Source organism: Mchenga conophoros, linkage group LG1, assembly GCF_057382185.1.
Source record: "Mchenga conophoros isolate Kocher_MC1m ecotype Shallow Benthic linkage group LG1, M_conophoros_male_GT1.1, whole genome shotgun sequence".
In the NCBI taxonomy this organism is placed as follows: Eukaryota; Metazoa; Chordata; class Actinopteri; order Cichliformes; family Cichlidae; genus Mchenga; species Mchenga conophoros.
Window position 1 is genome coordinate 12,806,642 of NC_140526.1, and position 20,965 is coordinate 12,827,606.

At 37.8% G+C, this 20,965-nt stretch overlaps 2 protein-coding genes across 7 annotated transcripts in view; both read right to left on the minus strand.

Annotated features, from left to right (window-relative positions):
* Positions 1 to 1,233, minus strand: part of trpm7 (transient receptor potential cation channel, subfamily M, member 7) — a 105,591-nt gene extending 104,358 nt beyond the window's left edge. For 2 of the 3 annotated variants that reach the window (XM_085263456.1, XM_085263386.1), the window contains exon 1: positions 830 to 1,233. In XM_085263456.1, coding sequence (XP_085119582.1) covers positions 830 to 832 — 3 coding nt within the window. In that variant the 5' untranslated portion in view covers positions 833 to 1,233. The remainder of the gene's footprint in view (positions 1 to 829) is intronic. The other variant, XM_085263539.1, reaches the window with a different exon arrangement.
* A 3,085-nt stretch (positions 1,234 to 4,318) lies between these two features.
* sppl2a (signal peptide peptidase like 2A) lies at positions 4,319 to 19,689 on the minus strand. Of its 4 annotated transcripts, none has more exons than XM_085264303.1 (17): positions 19,450 to 19,687; positions 17,967 to 18,077; positions 17,700 to 17,882; positions 16,272 to 16,361; positions 16,050 to 16,183; positions 15,580 to 15,746; positions 15,366 to 15,462; positions 14,658 to 14,759; positions 14,393 to 14,474; positions 14,066 to 14,140; positions 12,741 to 12,797; positions 11,231 to 11,278; positions 10,115 to 10,214; positions 9,515 to 9,595; positions 7,510 to 7,670; positions 5,488 to 5,521; positions 4,319 to 4,795 (listed from the first exon to the last, which is right to left on the minus strand). In XM_085264303.1, the coding sequence occupies exons 1-17, from the start codon at positions 19,501 to 19,503 to the stop codon at positions 4,755 to 4,757; spliced, it is 1,617 nt and encodes a 538-aa protein (XP_085120429.1). In that variant the 5' UTR covers positions 19,504 to 19,687; the 3' UTR covers positions 4,319 to 4,754. The 4 variants fall into 4 exon arrangements, with proteins under 4 accessions (XP_085120429.1, XP_085120667.1, XP_085120581.1 ...); XM_085264541.1 differs by lacking the exon at positions 19,450 to 19,687 and adding an exon at positions 19,049 to 19,210; XM_085264455.1 differs by lacking the exon at positions 5,488 to 5,521 and having other exon boundaries at positions 19,450 to 19,689.
* Between the last annotated feature and the right edge of the window lie 1,276 nt (positions 19,690 to 20,965).

A 20,965-nucleotide genomic window follows, 5' to 3' on the forward strand; every position in this document is an offset into this window, starting at 1 on the left:
TGGTGAATCCTAGAATCGACACTCCATTGATGACGACTTTTTAATAGTCGTCGCGCACGCGCTCGGCTCGAACCCAGTTGTTTAAACCAATTCCATGTTATTTTTCCTCCCTGTCTCTCTGACTCTCTCCAGGAATAAAACCACAACAATGACTGCAACAGGCCTGAAACGTTCAGGTCCAGCCCAACATGAGCAGAAATACAGGCGTTTCACCAAAACCTGAGCTAATAAAATGAGCATTTCAACACCACTTTACTTTTCCTGACGCTGGCACGTCTGCGCAGACTTGGCAGCCACTCAGGGTTGCATTGACTTGTTGGTGGTAATGACAGCGTGTCTTGTCTGACATCTGAGACAGCTAAAGGAAACGTCTTAAACAAGTGCTAGCTGATATTATCAGGTCTAAATGATCGTGAGGTGAAGAAAAGCTCAAAGACAGCGTTGCTCATATCGGCCAGCTACCACTGCTGCTGCTGCTCCACTAGCTTGTTAGCTTAGTATAGCGCTAGCTCGCTAGCTATTTAGCCTCCTAACGTTACGCCCGTGTGTGATTTGGAGTTTTCTTTGCTAGACGATGTGTCACTGTGCGCTCTTCGCACACTACCTTCACGTTACAATGTGTCAACTCAACAGCCATGCAGCGATTAAAGAGGAAAAAACGGCAAAGCGTCACCGCGACCCCAGCTGGATACCTGACCAGGCAGGAGACAGCATGCATTGGGGGAACCTGCCACTCAAACCTCGATCAGTCACGATGATCCTCCGCGTCAATTTAACCAGAACATAAAACCCAGGGGTGGCAGCTGACCACCCGGAGAGCTTCACATACCATTCTCTTCACCGTTGAGACTCAGGAAGAGCTCTGTCGTGGCTTTTATCCATCTATCAGCGGTACTCTCAGTTAGCCTTGGAAGGAAAGCCCGGTAGACGTTGGAGAGATCCGCTTCGGGTGCAGCTCCAACGGAAGGTTGCCTTTTCATAATTGTGCGACTCCAGACTGACGCTGCATGACGAGCCGGCTGACTCAGCCAGCTCATTGTCACGTGGCGGAGGCGGAGCCAGCAGCCACATGTGCGCTTTGTTTTATTTCCTCTGTTTTTACGAAGACGCCACAAGGTGACGACGTACGCTAAAGCGATTAAATTCCGTTTTATTCATATAGTGCAAACCCGTATTAACAACTGTCGCGAGACGTTTTAAGATAAAGACCCTACAACCCCATCATCCAGCAATCCCACTTAAGCAAGCTCTTGGTAATGTTGGGGCGGAAGAGCTCCCTTTCCACAGGAAGAACTAGTGATGCGCGAATCATGAACGAATTGTTCAATACTCGAGAATCACTTTACTGACTCATGAATCATGATTCACAAGCCCAACTGACTCATCCCTGTTGCTGTTAGCAGCAATATATCTAGCTTATAATTAAAATTGTGGAGAAAAACACAACATCCAGTATCTTAACAAAAAAATTTCTGCTCTGAACTGGAAGAAAAAACCCTGAGTAGAAGCTCACATCAAAACAATAGCTCCTTGGTTCACAGTAGCATCGCTCTGCTAACAATGCTAACAGCACATTTGAGCTACTCACCCCCTCCCTTCCTGTGCTGAATCATACATTTCACACATCTCACACATTTTTTGCACTCTCTGGTCAACTGACTCAGTGAATCAAATGACTCAAAAATCCAATTCACTTTGGTGAGTGACTCATTAAAACTCGATTCAGTAAAAAGAATCAAATTTACCATCACTAGGAAGAACCGGGTCCAGGGCAGGGGTGGATCTAGAAGGGTGGCATGGGGTGGCATGTACCATCCTAAAATCATCTCTTGCCACCACAAGTGCTACTCTAGTTTTGCATATGACAGTGTTGTTTATTAAAATAAGATAGCATAAGCACTTTGAGCGTAGTTACAGTTAAAAGTGATTATAAATTCTAAAACTGAATATATTGATAATTTCCTCTTACTTTTGCTGTTTTGCTTCCACCACAATAAAATCACAGTTCCTGCACAGCTCTCTCTAAGTGTACTTTAAGAACAGTTTCTCATCTAAAAATCAAAATTTTCTGCATTATTTGCTTTCTTATTACCCACCTGTCTACCGTTGTGTACAGCGCTGTCGGCCAGTGTTTTTTTAATGACCTCCGACAAGAAAGCGCCATTTCTGCTGTTCAATGCAGAAGAAATGTAAACTTTTTAAAATGATGGCACATTGCAAAACACTTAGCTGTGTCTCTAATCAAACCTCTGTAACTTTGCTCTGCTTCACTTCAGCAGCATCAGGTAATGTTCATATGTTGATGCATGGTTTTCTTTTGTTTTTGTTCTACTGCAGAATATTTTTAAGGATATCTGCTATAAAAAGCCAGGCCAGAAAAATCTCGTTAATGTTTTTCTGTTTTATCCTCAGGTACTTTGACATGGTACTTTGGCATCTGCTGTGATGCTTACACCTCTGATGAAGTCTCACAAGTGTCAGTACTGATAAATGATCAGAATTATAATATTTCTGACTGTCTGAGACAAAATTTCCCCAATTCAAATTGAATCAAAATCGTGGATCGAATCGAATCAGGACCTTGTGAATTGGAATCAAATCGATCGTAGAAATCAGTGACAATACCCAGCCCTATTTCACACAGGTGGTTGGTTGGTGCACTCTGGAAATGGAATAAAGGTGAGTGTTATTAACCTTTTGGGGTCCACGGACACACAGCACCTCCAAATCACATAACTGATTTAAGATGACTTTAAGCTCCAATAAGCTGCAGCCACGCTGAGTCTCTATTTCAGCCTGTGTTGAAAGTTCAGACTTCAAAGTATACACCGGTTTTTAAATTTTAATGACAGACCACTAAATCCAGAGTTAAGATAAAAAAAAAAATATAAGCATTTTTTTCTAAATACTATTGTCTCATTTTGTGTGTTTTTGTTTTTAAAGCATTTTCTAAGGACAGCACAAAAACACTAAAGAAAAAAAATAGCCACCTCTTTCCTACTGGTGGAAAAATGTAGCATGTCGACCAATTCTTTTTTAAAAAGTCAACGCATGGGATTTGGTTGTTTAGGAATAGGGGAAGGTTTTAGGAGTGATGGCAGAGAGACAGAACGAGCAAGTGAAAGAGAGAGACAGAGAGATATCGATAGCGAGTTTTGAGATGTGAGAGATTTGTGAGGTTTAGTGTGGAGTGTGTAGTTAGTCTGTTATGTAGTCGTTGTTTTGTTTTGTGTGTCAGTGAGGGCACTAATGACTGTGACAAACCACTAACCTACTGATCGGAAGGTTAGTGGTTCGATCCCTGGCTCCTCCAGTCTGTATGTCAAGTATCCTTGGGCAAGATACTAACCCCAAGTTGCTCTCCGATGCAACATCGGAGTGTGAATGTGTATGAATGTAGTTAGGAAGCACGCAGAAGTCTAGAAGAAAGTGCATGTGTGACTGGGTGAATGTGGAATGTTTTACTTACTTTGAGTACTCCAGGAGAGTAGAAAAGCGCTATATAAGAATCAGTCCATTTACAAAGGCAGATTGCAATGCAAATGCTGTCTCCAGGTGGAAAAGAGGTGTGATACACCTCCTGTTGTTAGGCCTGCAGGTTTATTGCTGTGGTGTTCTCCTCTGTCTTGTGGCAGACAAACATTTTTTTTTTTTTTACTGGCACAAATAATTTGTGGGGCATCTTATTAAGACACCTGATTGTTCTCTCATTTTCATTATAGTAATATTTTTAAATGGTTGTACAAAATAAAATAAAAACAAAAAAAAAACACCAGGTGTATTTGCTGCATTTGTTGATAAATAGTTGTATATGTTTACAAAATGTGTGTAAGTTTTCAAAATGTACAATTTATATTAGCATTTAAAGTTATAGAAATAATTTACTCAACATGTCTGTGGTTTTTACAGTTAAAAAAACAAAACAAAAAAACAAAACAAAACAAAAAAACACTACTAGGATTTTATGTTTGGTTTTTTTTATGTTTTATTCATGTCTCTAATCATCTGGCGTTTGCTAAAAATCTGACGTGGAAGAGCAATTTTACCTTTCAGAACAACAACCCAAGCACTGTGTGAAATGTACAGGTTATAGGTCATATTAAAGGTGGGAAAAACCTGTGAAATATATACTGGCTTATGTTTTTTCCCCCACAACAGCAACTTACATTTTAACAAGAATATGCTAAAATTCTTGTTAAAGAATTTAACACACACAAACGCACACACAGAACTGGGGTTGTTGTGCACTTCACCTATAGGAAGACTTTGTTCACTTAAAAGTCACAAATTAAAAATCAGAAAGCTACAGACAAGAACATGAAATACAATTCGTTTTTTTATTTAATATAAGGCAACGAAAGAAATCACATCTTACAAACAGGTTACACACAAACCCTAGTTATCAAAATAGCTACAAGTAATTTAAAGCCCAAACCCATTCCCAATGATGTAACAACTGCCAAGCTGAATATTATAAAGTGCGTTCTTATTCTCAATCATCACCAAGGCAAAGTTGTCATTATGTTTTTCTCAAAGTGAACCTGACAGAACTTTCAGGCGCTAAGCATGTGTTTTTAATCACTTTAATATCTCAGTTGCATCTACACAGCATTCATTTACCTTTCACATCAATCAAAATGTACTGCTTGAAGGATCATTTGATCAATAACATGTGTTCCCTTGCTTTGCAAATGTAAAATTAAATTGAGATTTTAAAAAAGACAAAGAAGAGAGTCCATATTCAACACTGTAAGTCAGCATCTTTCGCCGTCTACGGATCGGTCAGTTCTTTTCTCTAAAGAAAAGGAAAGACATGTTAATGTTTACTTTAATCTTTTAGTTTAGTAAGAAAGGCAGACTCATAGGCAGCATTTGAATTTATAATGCAAGCTGCATATATGATTTGTTCTACTAATAACAAACAACAGAGATAATGCATTCAAAAATTCATGCCACAGCTCTCCCACGTCAACTGCAAGCAGAATCATGCAAAGGGCAACATGAACACATTGGGAACTGCATGAAGGATGAGGCAGTTATTAAATCCTGTCCATTGAAAAAAAGCTGGAATGAGCAGAGAGTGGAAAAGGAAACAAAAAAGGACAAAAACAAACAAAAAACTAAAAAAAAAAGGAAATAAGTTAATGTCATTCCAGGGCCACAGCTTTTAGACAAGTCCACTTTATCATATCACTGTGAGTCACTTTAGACACATCAAAGATTATTTTCAGTCAACTGGAGACACCTAATGGCTAAAATGGTGTATTATTTCACACTCAAACTTCTGTCCTAAAATGTATTTGAATTTTAAAAGAGTTAATGTGTAGTTTGTCTTTAAATATCAAACTGACCCTGGAAATCAGGAGTTAAAATGTCAAAACAAAGGGTGATAAAGAAGCTGATAAGAGACAATAAGGCACTGCAGTAAGTGACATTAATGACAGGAGCGTTGCAGGGGAGAGGTCTGGGGTTTGGAGGGAAGCACACCTGGCAGCAAAGGTTCCCTGGATGAGTCCAAGACCTGGTGAAAATGAAGCCAGGTCAGAATTGTCTCTCTTTTACAGTTTGTGCGTGTCTCACTCTCATGGACATACGTACACACACACGCCCACACATTCACCCAGCCTTGCCAGAGTGTTACAAGTTTAATGTTTTGTGATGACTTTGAATGTCTGGATGGCAAATGTGAGAACCACAGATATTTTCATATTGGCTGCATGGATTTCCCTAAACCTTTCAAACATAATAAGCCTCTCTCGTGTGAGAAATAAATTTCAAGTTATAGTTTTGACTGATGGCTGTCTTTGTATCATAAAGGCAATCTCAGAACTAAAGGTATAGTTTAGATGCTTGGTTTTATTCTTTTGATTTAACAAGCTCAAACATTAAACAAACGATAAAACCATTTCCTAACATCCTTGAACCCTGCTGAGTTGCTTCTATATTTAGTGATTGCATGGTCCCGTCTATCACAAGCAACAATCATCTTATAAGCAACAATCAGCTTAGATAAGCTACAATCGGCTTATCTATCAGATTTGTTATCATTTTATGCGCCATGCCATATGCTTGGGTCAGTTGATCAACAGCTTTTAATAGTTCAAAGAAGGAGACTGGTTTTCACTGTAAAAACGATCCATTTAAGACCAAGGAGTCAACCTCATTAAGTACTCAAATCTCAACTAAAAACACACTTGGTTTCATTATCCTTTCCAGTTTAACTGGTGTATTTCTTCTGTTCCTTCAAAAGCAGGCTTAATTTATTCTTGCTCTCCAACATTTCATTAATTTTGATTCTACTGTCATTCTTTTTAATTCTCTGTTTATTATGTATTTCTCAGTATATTGTAAATACTTTTTGCTTGGTACACCATCTCCAGCTGTTACAGATTTTAGTCAGAATGAACCTTAAAGTTGGATCAGAACTGCTGGACATGTTTATCTAGTCTAATATCACTGAGATTAACAGGAGAGGTAGCTGAATAACACTGCTACAGTATTCCGCAAATTTCCACGTGTCATGTCTGGAAAACAGAATTTATAGACATCATGTCCATTTTCTAGTTGCTTTTCCAATTCAGGGTCACCAAATGGTTGGAGCCTGTTCATGGTGAGGGACGGGGAACAGCTTGGAGAGTTCTATCACAGGGCTAAAACATAAGGACAGACAAACATTTACACTCATATCTACAAATATGCCCAACTTAGATTTAACCTAATATACATGTTTTTTGGATTGTATATTAGGTCAGAGTTTACAGAAATCCATGCAAAGATAATCATCATTGTTTTCACATTTACCATCATTTAAGCCAGCAGCCGTTCCAGTTAAAACCATTCTCAGTCACAACGGGGGTCACATATTTTTAAGGTCAGGAAACAGTTAGACAACAGGGAAAATAGCCTGGAATAAACAGCATTCTTTGAGGCCAGCATGCAATTCAATATAATATAAGCACTTTTTTTGAACAGCCTGCTGTGTCAGGTGAGACCAGTTTTTTTTCACAGCTGACTTGTATATGAACCGCTGACAGGCATATTAGAAATGATGCATGCTATGGAACTCCAGCTGACAGCAAACAAGATTTTTCTGTTTGTTTTAAAACAGCTACCAGTCAAGAAAAACTCGCTCTGCAAGAATCCAGCAAGCAAACAGTCAAGTTTTCTTCCAAGAACTCTAGCTAACACAGGAACACATAGGAAAACTAACAAGTGATCTTTCCCTTTTCCTCCTTTTTTAACGGATTGTCATTTCATTATGGTAAACAAAGACAGCCTACAACTAAAGCATGTCAGGATTTCCATATTAGTAAGGCAAATTATTAATAATCACGTAGTCTGTGACTACACTTCTTATTCCGTCCTCTGGATTTAAAAAGAGCAAACTGTTGACAGATTTTTTTCTTTAATGAACCGGTATTGACAGTCAAATATGACAGCTACAAGAGGAATGACGTTTTTTGGAATAATAGAAAAACACCAATACAATTCTCCCTCTCCTCCTCTCACCTGGTATGTGGTTCCAGCCCAGAACTGCTTCATCTCCCCCCTGCAGCCTGCCACCACAGCAGAAGTTATCACAGTGAAGGGCACTAAGTAAAGCAGAGCAGGCTGTCCCATTCCTGACAGCAACATCACGATGAATGTCAGTATCATTCCCAGGAAATAGGCTAAAAAGAAATATGAAGAAGGAAAGAGATATGGTAAACTTAAAGCTTACACCTGGCTTTATATGGCAGCCTTTCAGTTGACAAGTGTGAAAAGAGACTCAGTAAAAAGCTAATTCAGTGCACTTGTAAATAAAACTTTATTACTACATCAGCTAATAAACCTCAAAGACTAAAAAGTAAAACTGCAGCTAAATACAAGTGAACCCTTTGAAAGTACAGAGAATTGAACTTGCAGGTCATAAAAATGGTAACAAACAAAATGATGCATAAAAGCTATATTCATGTATTCAATAGTAAAACTAGGTAGTTATCAACAGTTCAAGCTGGAAAAAGTTGTGCTAACGACTTGTCTTTGACTCATGTGCTCCAATTAAGAAGATGACATTTGAAGTAAGGGTTGTAATTTTTTTTTTTTTTTAAATAAAGTTATCCTCGAGAGATTACTCGGTTTGAATTATACTTCAATGTCAACAATGTTCAAAAGATAAATTACAGAGATGTAATGAGCTGGAAAAGCCTGTAAAGTATTTCTAAAGGCCTTCTATTCCACTTATCCAGTTCAGGGGCTGGAGGGCTGGAGACCCGACAGATAGTCAGTTTGCTGTGGGGCTCATGCTCAAATTCACACCACGACCAATTTAGGATCATCATTCGCCTAAAATCATATCTTCAGACTGTGGGATGAAGATTGCAAAAGTCCACTTTTAGACAATGCTCTGTGGCCAACTATTGAACCACTTTAAGCTTAAAAAAAAATAAAAATAATAATATCTTGTTTGGAGGTATAAGGCATTGCACACCAACACATAAATGTCATCCAAGCTGCAGAACACGGTGAAAGGAACATCACGGTCTGTTTGCACGTGTTCTTATAAAATACTTCGTCAGTGCAGCGACACAATAAATTATGTTTGGTATGCCAATTTTAAAGAGGAAGTAGAGAGAAGAACATGATGAGTATACCAACAGGACTTTGGATTTGAGCAAGGTTGTCACTGACTCTGTTGAGAACAAGGTCAGTAAGATGCAGTGGTATTGGGTGAGTCTGGGCTTTTTGTAAACATTATTGAAAAAACATTACCACTTAAATGTTGGAAATATGCATTCACACAGTCCCATTATCATGCTATTAAATATTATAGATTACTGCTATGCAATATTATTTTTTGCTTTGTGCGCTTATATGTATGTATAACAAAGAGATAACAGAGACCAAGTGAATGAGGTAGTGTGTTTGCATTGGTACAACACAGCATTAAAAATCCAGGGGGAAAAAAACAAAGGGAAAAAAAAAACATTTTGCAATTCTGAGAATTTCTAATGGAGACCGTTGTGACTGAAAGAGGTTCTACAAGTCATGTAAGTCGAGAGTTCACTTGCCTTTTCCAGCCTGCACTGTGAATGATTTCTCAGTTTGTGTAATAAAGACATGAAATGTACAAATGTTCTCGTGTTATCAGTTAAGTCATGTTGACACAGATGAAGATCAGACCACATTTTATGAGTAATAAAACTAAAAAGAGCTCATAAGCGTTTGCGTGACATTGCATGAAGTTCAATATGAAGAACGTGAGTTCAGTCCTGGCAGTCAATACAAATGACTGATCATATGCAATATGATAAGAAAAGAAGAAAAGAAAAGAAAAGGTGTACGTTTAAACCAGCAATTCACTCAAACAGATCGGGGTTTGGCAAAAATCAAACCCCGATCTGAATATTTTCCCCCTTTTCACAAAATTCAATGACTTTACACACAAGACATTGTGTGTGTGTGTGTTTGTTTGTTTTTTAAATCCATGAAAATTAATGACAGACCCAACAAAATGATAACAGATGTGTGATACCTATGCAGCAACTGACGAAGTAGACTTTCCTCTTGCTCTTGATCCAAACATCAAACCTGCTGCAGTAGGCAACCAAAAGACCTGTGGGTCCAACAACAATGCAGGGTGAGAGCCACTCATCATTACACTTAGATCATCCAGTATGAAATCCTGTATGTATGGGTTAGTAACTCATTCATTCCCCCCCCCCATTTACAGTTAATGGTGTAAAGAGACTAACCGAAGACGTATGAAATCAAAAGAAGAGTCTGGCTAAACTCAAACCACGGACTCTGCATTTATTGAGTAAGCACCCTAACATTTTGCTATCAAGTTGCAATTTTAAATTAGTTTTCCTATTTTGTTCTTTGTGTTTTTGAATCAAAGAAATATATATATATATATATATATATATATATATATATATATATATATATATATATATATATATATTTTTTTTTTTTTTTTTTTTTTTTAAAACAACCTTTATTTGTATTAAAAACAAAATCTAACACATTGTTAAGAATTGCTTCATATGTCTAACTAATGTTTGTACACAGAAATGCTCACACATATAAGCAGTGGTGTAAAGGTGAACTGTGAGAGCGTCTACATCCTTACCTGGGACAATGATGTCGCCGTAACCCAGGATGGAGAACTGCATCATACACAGGTTCTGAGCCCAAGCTAAGAGACGCGGGACACGCATCACCACAGGAAGCTGAGAAAATGAAGCATTACAGATGCTAAAAATGACAAAAAGGCCAACAGCAGAAATCTTGTTCAGTGTCTTTGTGTTCCACCTAATCTGACGGCCGTCCCTTAGCTTTACTTGAATCCAACCTATAGCAGGTACACTTTTCTACACTGCTGTAGATTACTTTGCATATTTTCTGATACACAGACATTTCCAGCTAAATCTTTCATTTCCATATTTCAGAATCCATCCGGTCTGCGTAGACATAAAGAACGAAGCTCTAAACAAAAGGACTGCTATCATTTATTGTTGTCTGTATTGTGTTTTTGTAATACCTGAACTGAACTTCTTAAATCTTACCTCCCACTTTTATTTTTTCCACAATAAGATCGAGAACAAGCAAACCCACTCAGGAATTTAGTAAAATAAAAAAATGAAAACCAAAGGAAAAAAAAAAAAAAAGTTAGTCACCATGTGTGTAGGCAATTTTTACACAAATCAATAAGAATACAAAACAATTTTTCTCAAGGAGTATGAAAATAATGCATTCCTGATTAATTAATGAGCTGTAAAACTGCTGCTCTAATCTTTCTTAAGCAATATTACTGGAAAATGTGGTAACTTATAAGCACCCATCACCGTGCACCTTTTTTATTAATATCCTGTAACAAAAACATGCGTGTGCACATAACTAGCTCACAACATTACTTGCTGCAAACAAACAAAAAAACCCACATCTTTCTCGTGCCAAAAATATATTTTTAATCATATTAGTTTCTTCTTAACCACCTTCTGGACATGCATGACAGACATGCATATTGATACACGTATATAAACCTTTTATCATTTTAACATATGTATATATGTACACATTTTAACATATGTACACATTTACCCAATAAAAATGTAAAATTTGTTCTTTCAAAGACTAAAAATCAACTGCCACCATACCGCTCTACCCACCTCAGCTATCATTACAACAAAAACAAAACCAAACAATAAAGGAAAAAGTAGTGGATGGGTAACAAGTCAAGCCTTACTTTCTCAGAGGGAGGCTGGGGTTCAGCGGGGATCTCCACACCTTGTGTCTAAGACAGAACCCGCCCAACCCCAGTGCACAGTTAGTCTATTGTTCCCTTCAGGGCATCTACAACAAGCAGTCCATGTCAGCTGGGTTGTTAATGAAGCCATAACAAACGTGTAAGGGAGTTCCACCAAGCCCATCTTATAGTGCTCCGTTTGTGACTCTGGTAAAGAGTGATTTTTTTTTTTTAACCCACTTCCTGAACCCAAATTTATACAAGTGAATCTGAGTATTAAAAGAAGAGTTACAATGCAGATTAGTTTGTCCATTAGACATAAAATGTTGCCTTAATTAGGCTGTGAATTTTTATGTATACAATAGTGTGAAAAGTCTTGAGTTAGCCCTCATGTTTTTATATTTTGCTAGGAAAATGAAAAAATATGGTTGAAGTGATTCCATGATGGTTGAACCAGGACTCTTAGGCTTCTTGAACAAGACAAAAAGCTTTTCTTTGGGTATTGGCTGCCTTTTCTTTTGTTCTCTGTTAAGATGATCCCACATTACCTCAATAATTTTGAGGTCTGGGCTCTGGGGACACCAATCGATGACTAATAGTGTTCCACTGTGTGTTTTTTCTATCCAGGTGTGCTTTTACTGTGTTGGAAGTGTGTTTGCTGGGATCATTCTCGTGCTGAAATATGAAGCTGCTCCAGCCCCAAACTCTGACAGAAACTCTGCTGCCTTTTACAGATGGCTGCAGACATTCACTATTGTCCCTCCCTCCTGACCTCCTTTGTACATTTTGATCATTTGGATTTAACACCCAATGGGACCTGTTGCCACTGATTTTCAGTCCAGCACTTGTGAATTTGGTATACCTCAGCTTCGTCTCATTTTCTCCTGTTTCTTAAGAATTGCTTCTAGACAGTTACTGTATCTGATGAGGGTAGATATTTTTAGTCTGTTACTTCTTCTTTTCTTCTCTACTTGTTCAGCTTCCTTAATTTTTTTAAGGACGCTCTGCACACCATGCTAAGATATGGTTTTTAGCTAATAACTTTATTTCCAACAGCCTTTTTTCTAAGCTGTCTGTTAAGCGTAGACACAGAGGTTCATCTTTTTTTAGCTTTGAATTATTCATCGGTCAGTGTTAAGTAACCTAATAAACATTCCCCTGAAAACGAGTGAAAAATCAGCCAATGGCCAAAGAAAAACTTTGGCAGACCTTTAGAAACCCTGGAGAATTTTTGCTCAAGACCAGTTTAAAAGACAAGTCTGGCTCCATGGATGGGAAATATAAAAAAAATAAAATTCTAAGTGACCTTCTAGTCTTTATGGCGCACGTTTGAAGAAATTCTCTCATAATGTGAAAGAGATTTTGCATTCACATCAGTACAGTCAGACTTGGATATGGATAAAGCCAGCTGTGAAGAAAAAAATTGGGGTTTTTTTCCAAATTAACAATAGCCCTAAAAACAGTTTGGTGAAGTTCCCCTTCAAGATGGGAAACAATGCAGGAAGCTTACCTTCTCTCCAGATGCATCTGGGCCCAGGGCAACCTGCACCATGATGCTTACTCCATTCTGTGGCAAAGGGGGAGATGCCAAGCATTCATATCAAATTACTTAATGAAAATGAAATAACATCATACTAAAACACCAGAGCAAAATATCCTCAGAAAGGCCCTCAGAGAGTGCAAAAGCTAATGCCTCATCTCATGTTGTCTAAGCGATCTTAGATTAGATTAGATTAGATAGAACTTTATTAATCCCTCGGGTGGGTTCCTCTGGGAAATTCGATTTCCAAAAAGCACAGCACCGACAGAAGTTTCAGAGTTAAGATCTAGATCTAAACCAAAATTTAGACAGAGTGTACTCACACTAGACATAGTTGCCTCGCCTGAGCACGACTGTTATACATCCCCACTCCCCTTATGGCTTGTGCTCATATAAACCGGAGTAAACTTCAGTTTGTTTCGCTCACCCTCTTTCGTAGACTGTTGCTGTTGAAAAGCACTCCTGCAGAGCATCAGTTTGTCATTGACGAAAAAGTGAAAATCTATGCTCAGGCCTGTGGACCACTCACACTACTGTGCTCAAGCATTCCTGAACCGTAAAGATTCACTTATCTATATCCAGGCATGGCATCCAGTGATCTAACTAGTACAACTAGACTTTGCCTCAATTCAGTACAGCTGAAATTCCTTCTGCCTCAGATCAGATCCACAACAGAATTTCACAGAGGTAGTCAAACTAAATAAATTCAAGTCATTTTTAATTGTTCTTATGGCTGCCAATGTTATATATAAACCTTATGGCTACTTCTTTGCCTGAGACGACTCTATTCTGAAGTTTTAAATGTTTTAGCTCTGACGTTTTTAGATGTTTCTGCATCTGACTTTTTTTATATGTATAAACTTATTTTGTGGAATTTCTTGTTTGTTTTATTAGTAAACTTACTTTTGGCTTTCTCAGCTTATACGCTCCTGGTTAAATAAAGGTTCAACTATAAGAAAGTATTATTCCCTTTTCCATGCCACACATCTACATTAATTTTTATTAAATTAGGGTGATATTTTTGTAGTTTGTGCACAAACTTGCTAATAGACAAAAACATCCAAGGTGTACATATCAATTTGTGTGCAGGGTTCACTTCATATTAAAAAATAATAACTAATTCAGTGTATAACTAATATTTGATGAGTGGATTCTCAAATGTGTCAGACCTTGAGGCAATAAGAGCAGCAAATGCAGAGAAATAGCAAAAACTTCATTTTTTAAAAAAATCAATAACAACATTACTGCTTTAGCAACAAGATACAGATAAAAAACAAAAATAAAGATAAACATACCTTAGTGAAGAAAGGAGTGATGAAAACAAAGAAGACATCATATACAAGCAGGAGGCTCAGAAGAATCACACAGATCTTCGAGAAATTGGAAAGAAAAAATTATCACCAACTACATGGCTCAAAACTCCATGTGAGGAAATCTGCTAGAAGCTTTGTGAGTATGATAACATTTTTAATCAAATATCAAAGACTGGAAAAAAACAAAAATTCTTAGGAATGGAGCACTGCCTGACATTCTTACAGGAAGTGTTGATAAATATGAACAAATATATATTTGTATAAATAGAACAACTACAGTGCAAGTATTCATTGTACAAGAAAAAATACCTTGAAATTGGACAGTGAAATTGTCTTCATGAAGTTGAGGCAGAAAGCAATGCCAAGGAGGTCCTGCAGAATCCAGATCCATCTGCAAGACAAAGACCTCTTTGACTTTAGGGTTTTCATTACTTTAAATGTAGCTATTTCAGGATAAACTGTCTCATAAACATTGTTACAATTTTCTGGGTAATTTTAACCTACAGTGTTGTAGAAATTCACCACCACAGTGGTGTAACCATGTCTGAAAACTGACAGGACTGTGAATGTGTACCTGTCTTCATTTCTGTACACTCCCCAGACCACAGAAATGCTAATGCACACAGCAGCCAACAAGAGAGACCTCACTGAAAAGTTCCAATTCCGGACAGAGAACCTGGAAAAAGACACAGAGCCACATTTAGGTAGAAACAAAGAAACAAAAACAAAACAAGTAAAATTCTTGCACACATTCACCGAGACGCTGATGTTTGTTTGAAGCTTTTCAAGCTTTAAACCACTGGTCTTTTTAATATAAAAACAGAAAAAAAAAAGTTTTTTAAATGTTAGTAACACATCAAAAATCAGACCTTTACTATCCATGAATCACTTGGATCTTGCAGTACTTAATTTCCCCCTTCTGCCTAGATTATTTTACCTCACCATTTGTGTGAACCACTCACTCAACGACAGCATCCCCCCTCTGTGACTTCTGGAGAAATTCACAATTCATTTTTAACTTTTACATGGCTAAGCTCCTCATTTTACTGACCTACCGTACATTCAACCAATTTGCTATACGTTAATTTTTATCTTTTCGTCACTTTAACGCAGTAATTTCCCCAGGTTTTTCAATACAAACAAAATAATATCTCACTCAAAATTAGTCGCCAGGAACTAGTCAATAGTAAAAACTCTCTCTAAAGGTCTGATATCTATTTAATGTTTTAACTACAATGATGTGGTGTATATTTAATGTGGTTCCAAAGTCTGAGGCTCATACCTTAAAGTGCCGCAACCGATTTTGTCCATCACTGCATCAAAACAGCTATAGAGCGCAGAGGCAGATGCCAGGCAGAAGATAACAATAATGACGTAAACTGGAGAAAAATAAATAAATAGATCATATCACCAAAACTCGAGGTAAAATTACTCTGTTAAACAACCAGGAACTGATAAAAAAAAACAAAAAAAAACAACAACAACAAAACCCTAACCGAGAACTTTGTAGAAGAAGTACATGAGGACGAGCATCCCGCACATCAAGGCAACAAAGATAACCACTTTGAGAGGAGAGTACAGTGAAAGCTCTCCACTGTCTGCTTTGCTTTCTCCTCCTCCTCCTCCTCCTCCTCCTCCAGACGCACCGCTATTCAACCGTTCCCTGAAACACACAAACAAAAAACCCCTCTTTGAACTGTGTTTGAATTAGAAGAAACAAAACAACATCAGGCAGAATGAAATGTGAAGCAATGCAATACATATGATCTCAGCAAGAGTACATTTAAATGTCACTTGCTCACATCATTATCACCAATTGACATTACACAGTTAATGATATTTTGACTGCATATGAAAAAAATATATAAATCAATGTGTTTTCTGCTATGTTTGGTTTATTTTTAATGAGACATCATTACAGACACGAGTTTTCAGCTCACAGCTGTATAATACTGAAAAATCTCACCTCTCACACGCCCCGCTCCAGTAGCCGCCCAAAACAACTGTGCCAATGGAAATCAGCAGGATGACTGCAATGCTTGGATCGATCTTTGTGGAAGGTGGAGCATACAGCTTCACCTGCATCTCATTCCCGAAGACCTGAGGACGCATGCAAAGAGTTAAAAATGGTCATCAGATTCAAACAAGACATATTAAAGGATTTATTAAAAAGAAAAAGTTCTCTGACCTGCCAAGCTTCCAGGAAATCCTTGTACCTCATGAGAGCGAGAGAAATATTGACCTTCGCGTACTCCGACTCGTTGGCTGATGGGATTGTCTGAAGACATTTTTATAAATATTATCAGTGATTTGGGAATGTTTCAAGTATAATAGAGCAACAATAAAACAAACAAAAAACACTTCGAGATGAGACTTTTTTTAATAAATTGACTCTAGATCAATTAAACTGCATAGAATTTAATTTTTTGTGAGGTGGTAGAAGTATCAGTTTTACCGCTTGCTTTTGTTGTGAAAGTGTTCGTGCAGGGACAGAAGTACAGGGCAGATGTGTATTAGTGGTCTTGAGACTCAATGCACTCTTTATGATTTGGTGGATTGGTGATCACCGATCACAGGATGCAACACTGGCGTATATTTTTCAATAAAGCAACACTGGGTAAGCTTACAGTTTACTTCTTCTGTTACTAGTCACCTTGGACATTTGCAGGAAGATCTAAACATAAATATACTGTTGCCGCACAGCAAGAAGGTCCTGAGTTCAATTCCATCATCAGGCCGGGGTCTTTCTGTGTGGAGTTTGCATGTTCTCCCCGTGTTTGCATGGGTTCTCTCCGGCTACTCCGGCTTCCTCCCACAGTTCAAAGACATGCAGCTTGTGGGGATAGGTTAACTGTTTAATCCAAATTGCCCATAGGTGGGAATGTGCGAGTGAATGTGAGTGCGAATGGTTGTCTGTCCCTGTGTGTTGGCCCTACGACAGACTGGCGACCTGTCCAGGGTATACCCCGCCTCTCGCCCTATGACAGCTGGGATAGGCTCCAGTGCCCCTCGCGACCCTGAAAAGGATAAGCGGAAGCGAATGGATGGATGGATCTATTGTTAAATATGAAAGCATTATAAGGTATTTAGTAAAGGAGACAGGGCTTTTCTTCTTGTTTTTACACTGCATTTTTTACATATTTTAAATTTGTATGGGTGCAAACTTGGGCAGGTCCTGCGTGTGAAAGGGATTAGATCTCACTGGGAGCTCCTGATTAAATGAATGTTATTAAAATTTGACTTCAGTTAAATTTAAGTGAACAACACATGTATGCTCTTGGGTGTCGGCCTTGTAACAGCAACTCTAATATGAGGTATCTGTTTGTGAAGACATAAAGCAGATTCATGTCATAATTTAAAATTAATCAATAAAATTTCAAATTGTCTAGTTAACAGATGAATGAATTACAATGACACCAAACTATTTCACAAGGCAATAAAGCATTTTTAGATGGAAATCCCCACAGAAACACCACATCTGTATCATTTCCTGAATCACGCCTTTGTCTAGCGCACTTCTCTGATCACCCAAAAGCAGCAAAGAGGAAATAATAACTAACCATAAAAAAAAATTAAAGGAAGATCTCAAATCAGCTTAATCAAGCTAACATCTTACCAGCGTTTTATTGCTGGCAATGAGCAAAGCCATCGCTCCAAGTCCCTGAGCGATAAGGGCCTTCTGGCTGAAATCACAGTTGCCCCTCATCACCACCAGAGCCTTGCCCATTACTGAAGATGCATTGATCCCTGAGCTGTCACACAGCAGAGAGGAAGTCATATTCACCAACTGGTACTCCATCTGAAAAAGTCCATTAACACTTACAGTAAGACAGTGTTTGGAAAGGTGTCAAAACCAAAAGAGCTGTAAAATAGAAAAACTTACTGCAGAATTCAGTGACTGTGCCAGTGGGGTCCAAGAGTGATTGTGAACAATGCAGAACTCCCTCTCTGTATCTCCATTTGAAATATGCGAGATCGCTTCCTGGCCATTTATCTATTGAGAAAGAAATAGTACCCCTTTGATACACTACATATGGAAAATATCTGAACCCAGCCCTGCTTTGACAGTAAAATGTTATCCATGTTCAACACACTTAAGGCTCATTGAGTACCTTGTCATAAATCATTCACACTGAGCCAAGGGACAAATACAAATAAATACAAAATATGGTATAAAATGGTATCAAAATCACATTATGCTCTGAACTATTCATAAGTGCAATAATCTATTTTTTATGAAGAGTACTTCAAGCATTTGCCCACACAGATGCATTTGGAGAGTTAAGAACAACAATTTTTTTCCCCCAGCTAATGGATCTTGTTCATCACTTTTCCATTTCCGAACAAACAAAAACAAAACCCATCAATGCTTACATCATCTGTGTTGAGATCTACAACCTACTAGATGATACTATAAATCTGCTAATGCTTATTGGGTTAGTTTATGCTACAGCATCCTATTAATGAAATAGGATAATTAATTAAAAGTAACTAGGTTAATTTAAATACATTCCAACACTATCACCATCAAATCTCAACAACAACAGCCCAACAGCCCATGTATGTTAGGATATACAAATATTTTAATATTATATAGGACACATGAATGAAGGAAAAGTTGCCAGCTTTTCTTGTAAATCTGCCACTTTTTCCCATAAATTTGACATTTATCAGAAAGTTTTTTTCCTCATATATTTTACATTATTTTCTCATAAATTTAGCTCATACATTGGGGTATAGATCTCATGATTTTTTTTCCTTTAAAAGTTTTATACATTTTTTTTTAAAGAGGGGGGACTTGGATTTTAGCCCAGCCACTTATTAATCACTTTATTTTATTATCGCTGTCACAGTAATCCGTAAACTTTATTTTGTACTCTCAAAGTTAGATATCTCAAAGTTTCATGCCACTTGTCAGCTTTAGTATAGAGTCCCACATGAACACCCGCGCTGTGATCTGCTCACCCAAACGTAAACACTTCCTTGTTGGTGACGTCGCGGAAATCACCGTCTTCAAGTTCCATGGTTTCGGTAAAATTAGATTAAAACAGCCAGCACAGTTATATCTATCTTCACTTCAGCTTTCTTTAAAACAACCTTACCCTAACAGCAGAGCAGTAAAACAGTTTTCCGTGTCGTAGCGCACTGAGGCTAACTGAAATGAACACGAGAGCTAACAATTAACCGCAGTTTGAACGGTTGTATTACAAGAAAACACAATCCCTGAGATAGAGACTAACACGGTCTGCCGACTACATGCTCAACATTTATTCAAAACGTTAACAGTCACAGCTGACCGTTTTTTTCGTCGGTAAGTTTGGCTATCAGGCCCGTCAACAGCTAGTTATCAACATTCACCAACTTACCTCCGACGCTAAACAAAGGAGCGACAAAAATACGACTGCGACAGTTCCTTCCATCTTGTTACCACTCGTTTTTACCTATCCAGACAACATGAAATCACTTCTTTACGGCACGACGACACTTTCTACCCCATAAGCTGTTCCATCATGGCTGTGGTTTAGCTGGCTAGTAGTTGCCGGGGGACTTCCTGTATCGGCTTGTGACATAAACCTGCTGAGCCGCGAGTTTCTGTTTCACCCCAAAGCGTCAGAACAACAACACATATGGCACACGCACACACACTCCTCGTACTAACCACGATTTTAGCACCGTGTAACTTTGGAGACGTTTAAGTTAAGTTTCTTTCACTTAAATAATAAGTGGCAGATAAATTATAATGGCCAGTGTTTAAAACAGAGCTCTAATTCTTTCAAAGTTAAGAAAAGACAACTTTCTTCTTCTATTTTTACCAGATATTTTCTCATAAATGTGACATAGTTTCTCATCAATTTGCTTTTGTTTTCTTATTAATATGCAATTACCCTTTCCTTGTACCCAGCTTTTTTTTTTACTTATAAATTTTTTTAATGAATTTGTCCTGTTTCTTCTCATAAATTGGCATTTTTTTCTTGTAATCTTGCATTCTTCTACATAAATTAGCATATTTTTTTTCCAGATTTGTCTGGCAAATTGGCTTTTTTCATTTTTCATATTTTAAAATTTGCTCACAATAATGTTTTTTTTTGGTTGTAAATTTGACAATTGTTGTCTTGTAAAATTGCCTCTTTGTTTTTACTGTAACCAAAGGCAAAGAAAAACTGCAGTCAATTTATGTCCAAAGCACCTGTTTCCTGGGTTTTATTAGATATCAACAGAACCAGGGTTCAGTGCTAGGACCACTTCTGTTTACATTATTCCCCTAGGCAGCATCATTAGAAGACATAGCATACATTTTCACTGCTATGCAGATGGCACGCAGCTCTATCCACGAAGCCAGGTAACACACACCAATTAGTTAAACTGCAGGAATGTCTTAAAGACATAAAGACCTGGATGGCCGCTAACTTTCTGCTTCTTAATTCAGATAAAACTGAGGTTATTGTACTCGGCCCTGAAAATCTTAGAAATATGGTATCTAACCAGATTCTTACTCTGGATGGCATTACCTTGGCCTCCAGTAACGCTGTGAGGAACCTTGGAGTCATTTTTGACCAGGACATGTCCTTCAATGCACATATTAAACAAATATGTAAGACTGCTTTCTTCCATTTGCGCAACATCTCTAAAGTTAGAGATATCCTGTCTCAGAGTGACGCTGATAAATTAGTTCATGCATTTATTACTTCCAGGCTGGACTACTGTAATTCATTATTATCAGGATGTCCTAAAAACTCGCTGAAAAGCCTTCAGCTAATCCAAAATGCTGCAGCAAGAGTCCTGACAGGGACTAGAAAGAGAGAGCATATTTCTCCTGTTTTGGCTTCCCTTCATTGGCTTCCTGTTAAATCCAGAATTTAATTCAAAATCCTGCTCCTCACA